The following is a 2,774-nucleotide window of genomic DNA, read 5'->3' on the forward strand; positions in this document are numbered from 1 at the left end:
ATGTACATTACTGCCATTTACCACTGACTATCTTTTCAGCTCTTCCAAAAAACCCAATTTAATAACTTGCACCTGTACCGTATTTAAGCATAGAGGAACGGGCGGACCTGGTAAACGGTCGCTCTTGTTTCTATTAAACATTGACATTACATAAAAAATACATAACAAAAAATTTAAAAAAATACCAATTTTGTTATTGTTCTGTTAGTTTTACTGTTCTTTACACTTTAATGCTATAATGTTTCTGTTACTATGTATAAAATACTAGAACTCGTTAAATCACTGTAGGCCTAACAGTATTTACAAAACAAAACAAAACAAAAACAAAGAAAAAAAAACACTATAAAATATTAAAAGAAATCTATACTCTATGTTAGGATTATATTTCCCCCGACTTTCTTGAGCTATTACTTCTTTACTCTATTAAATGCTATAGCTTTGCGTTAGAAATGAAAGTGTAAAGAAAAGTACTTCATTAAGTACCGGTAGGTTAGTATTTATCAATGAACCAGTTGGCTTTTACAATACTATTAACATGCATGTGTAATATAAATTCAAACTCAATTGTGCACTAAATAATAAAAATATACGATTCATGTTTCAAGATGTTAATGCTATCAAATAGTATATAATATTATAGAAATAAACTTATATGACAAAATGAACAAATGTATGCAGTGCTGATCTAGGACTAACTAGTCCAGGAATAAATTCTGGAATAACCTAGTCCACTTTCGAGAAATATGAGCCTAGAATCATTAGTTAGTGAGTTAATCTATATATATATATATATATATATATATATATATATATATAAACTTGTTGACTTTACCTTGTCGTTGTTTTGTATTTTGCTGGGTTTTTTTTACACGAGGGCCCCATGATTGTCAGCTAACCGCTGTTTTGGGTTACCCTCGGTAAATAAGGTTTAATAAATGAAATTTAAAAAAAATCATTAAGAAGATGAGCAACATTCTTAAAGACAAATCTCATCACCTGAACCCATCTCTTCTTGTGTTTTAAATGTATCTGGCAGAATGTGATGCCCTTTAGTAAAAACCAACCTATACCGAAATTCAATATGCCTACAGCTATTCGTATTTATGAACTTTCCTCTAGCAAATAAAATACCAGGTTGGAATCCAGCAGAATTTAATCTAATTCCAAATGATATAGTTATATCCATATTTAATATTGTTGTGCCATTGTCTGGTGCTACCTTTATATTTATATAATATTATACATCAATGTATGTTTTCTTTTTAATTTTAACATAACTAGAAAAATAACTTTCCGCTAAGTCGCCTCCTCGATAAAGGTGTCGTTTGTGGGACAACCCATGTGTTTGTGAGAGAAGCACGTATTTCTGGCATTTTTCTTATTGGCCAGTTGTTTGACATTCTTAATAGGTCTATTGCTAGTAGGAGAGATGTTAGAAAATTTGTTATTAAATTTTAAGTCTTTAGGTCTGGGCTCGAACATCTTACTGTGCATATCGATTGTGACGTGTTGGAAAGCCATTACGGTGGTTAATAGCTGCAACATTATATTACGAAATGGACCTTTATGGAGTGGGAATTAAACTTAACAACTGGATACCTTCTACACTCAGAAACAAGGTGACAAAAAGGTTTCTCCCATGCATACATCTTGATAACTCTCATTCCAGCGATGATCTCATTCATGATACGAATCCTTTCATCTGTCAACATAGCGGTCTTTGCTCTGGAAAAAAAAATATAGTGCGTCGAACGAAAAATACAATAATATATTGGTATTCGAAGTAGCAGAATCTATTCACCCAAAATTATGAGTAGAAGGAAAAAATACTGACATATTTAAGTGATTTAAATAATACTAATAAAATAGAAAACAAAGTATTGAATTTAAAATGAATAGCGATTAATAAAGAACAACACACCAATAAGTTGTTAGTGATAAAGCTAAAAATTATATTAATTTTATATCTATTTAAAACATATTAATACTTATCTAACAACATGAATGAAAACAAACTATAGGATAAACGTCGATAAGTCTTGTGGAACAAGTTTTACGTATTACCTTATTGACAATTAAGTTGGATTGGACGATGACAGAAAGCCAAAGTGAAGTTTTTATTTAACATCAAGGGCCGCACCCAAACCTTGATGTTTCCAGTGTGCTTTTTAGAAACTTCCAAGCACAGCTTTTACACCACTCTATTCCCAGTTTTAATATTACTTTTTACAGATCATCGGTTTCGGGCCGTAAAAACAAGGTGAGCCAATGTTGCTTGGCGGGCAGCAAACATAGTGCTTTTAATTCATCTTTCGCGGGCGGCAAAAATCGTTGTTGGGGCGCCTTTTGCTATTGAAATCAACAATTTAAAGGCTTACCTAAATATAGAGAAAAGTGTTCCGAACCAGGCTTGCAGTAGAACCATTAGCAAAAGGATAGACGTACCAGCAAAGCATGATGGGCCTAACTGGTACCAAAGCAACACAGTGACAACAAGCAACTGCAAAGGTGCTAGCCAAATGTAGTTGACATAGCATAACTCCTGCGATTAAACAAGTACAATCATACATAAATATATTGTAGGCCTACATACTCTTAACTTTAATGTCGGTGGTTGATTGAGCGATACAACAATAGGTTCATGGAATCTTTAAAATTCCTATTACATAGCAAAACAAATTTTAGAATTTGTTTTATAAGATTTCAAAAAGAGTATACAAAACATCATCAAAGCATATATATATATATATATATATATATATATATATATATAT

The 2,774-nt window shown here is 31.8% G+C and overlaps 1 protein-coding gene across 1 annotated transcript in view; it reads right to left on the reverse strand.

Moving 5' to 3' along the window:
- LOC117103512 (multidrug resistance-associated protein 4-like) overlaps nucleotides 1-2,774 on the reverse strand; it is a 22,472-nt gene that overhangs the window by 17,955 nt on the left and 1,743 nt on the right. The window contains exons 3-4 of the mRNA XM_033244079.1: nucleotides 2,379-2,542; nucleotides 1,600-1,725 (exon numbers count right to left, since the gene is read on the reverse strand). Coding sequence (XP_033099970.1) covers nucleotides 1,600-1,725; nucleotides 2,379-2,542 — 290 coding nt within the window. The remainder of the gene's footprint in view (nucleotides 1-1,599; nucleotides 1,726-2,378; nucleotides 2,543-2,774) is intronic.

This window comes from Anneissia japonica, unplaced genomic scaffold, assembly GCF_011630105.1.
Source record: "Anneissia japonica isolate Jap-2015-1 unplaced genomic scaffold, ASM1163010v1 scaffold1065_len1792383_cov172, whole genome shotgun sequence".
Lineage (NCBI taxonomy): Eukaryota > Metazoa > Echinodermata > Crinoidea > Comatulida > Comatulidae > Anneissia > Anneissia japonica.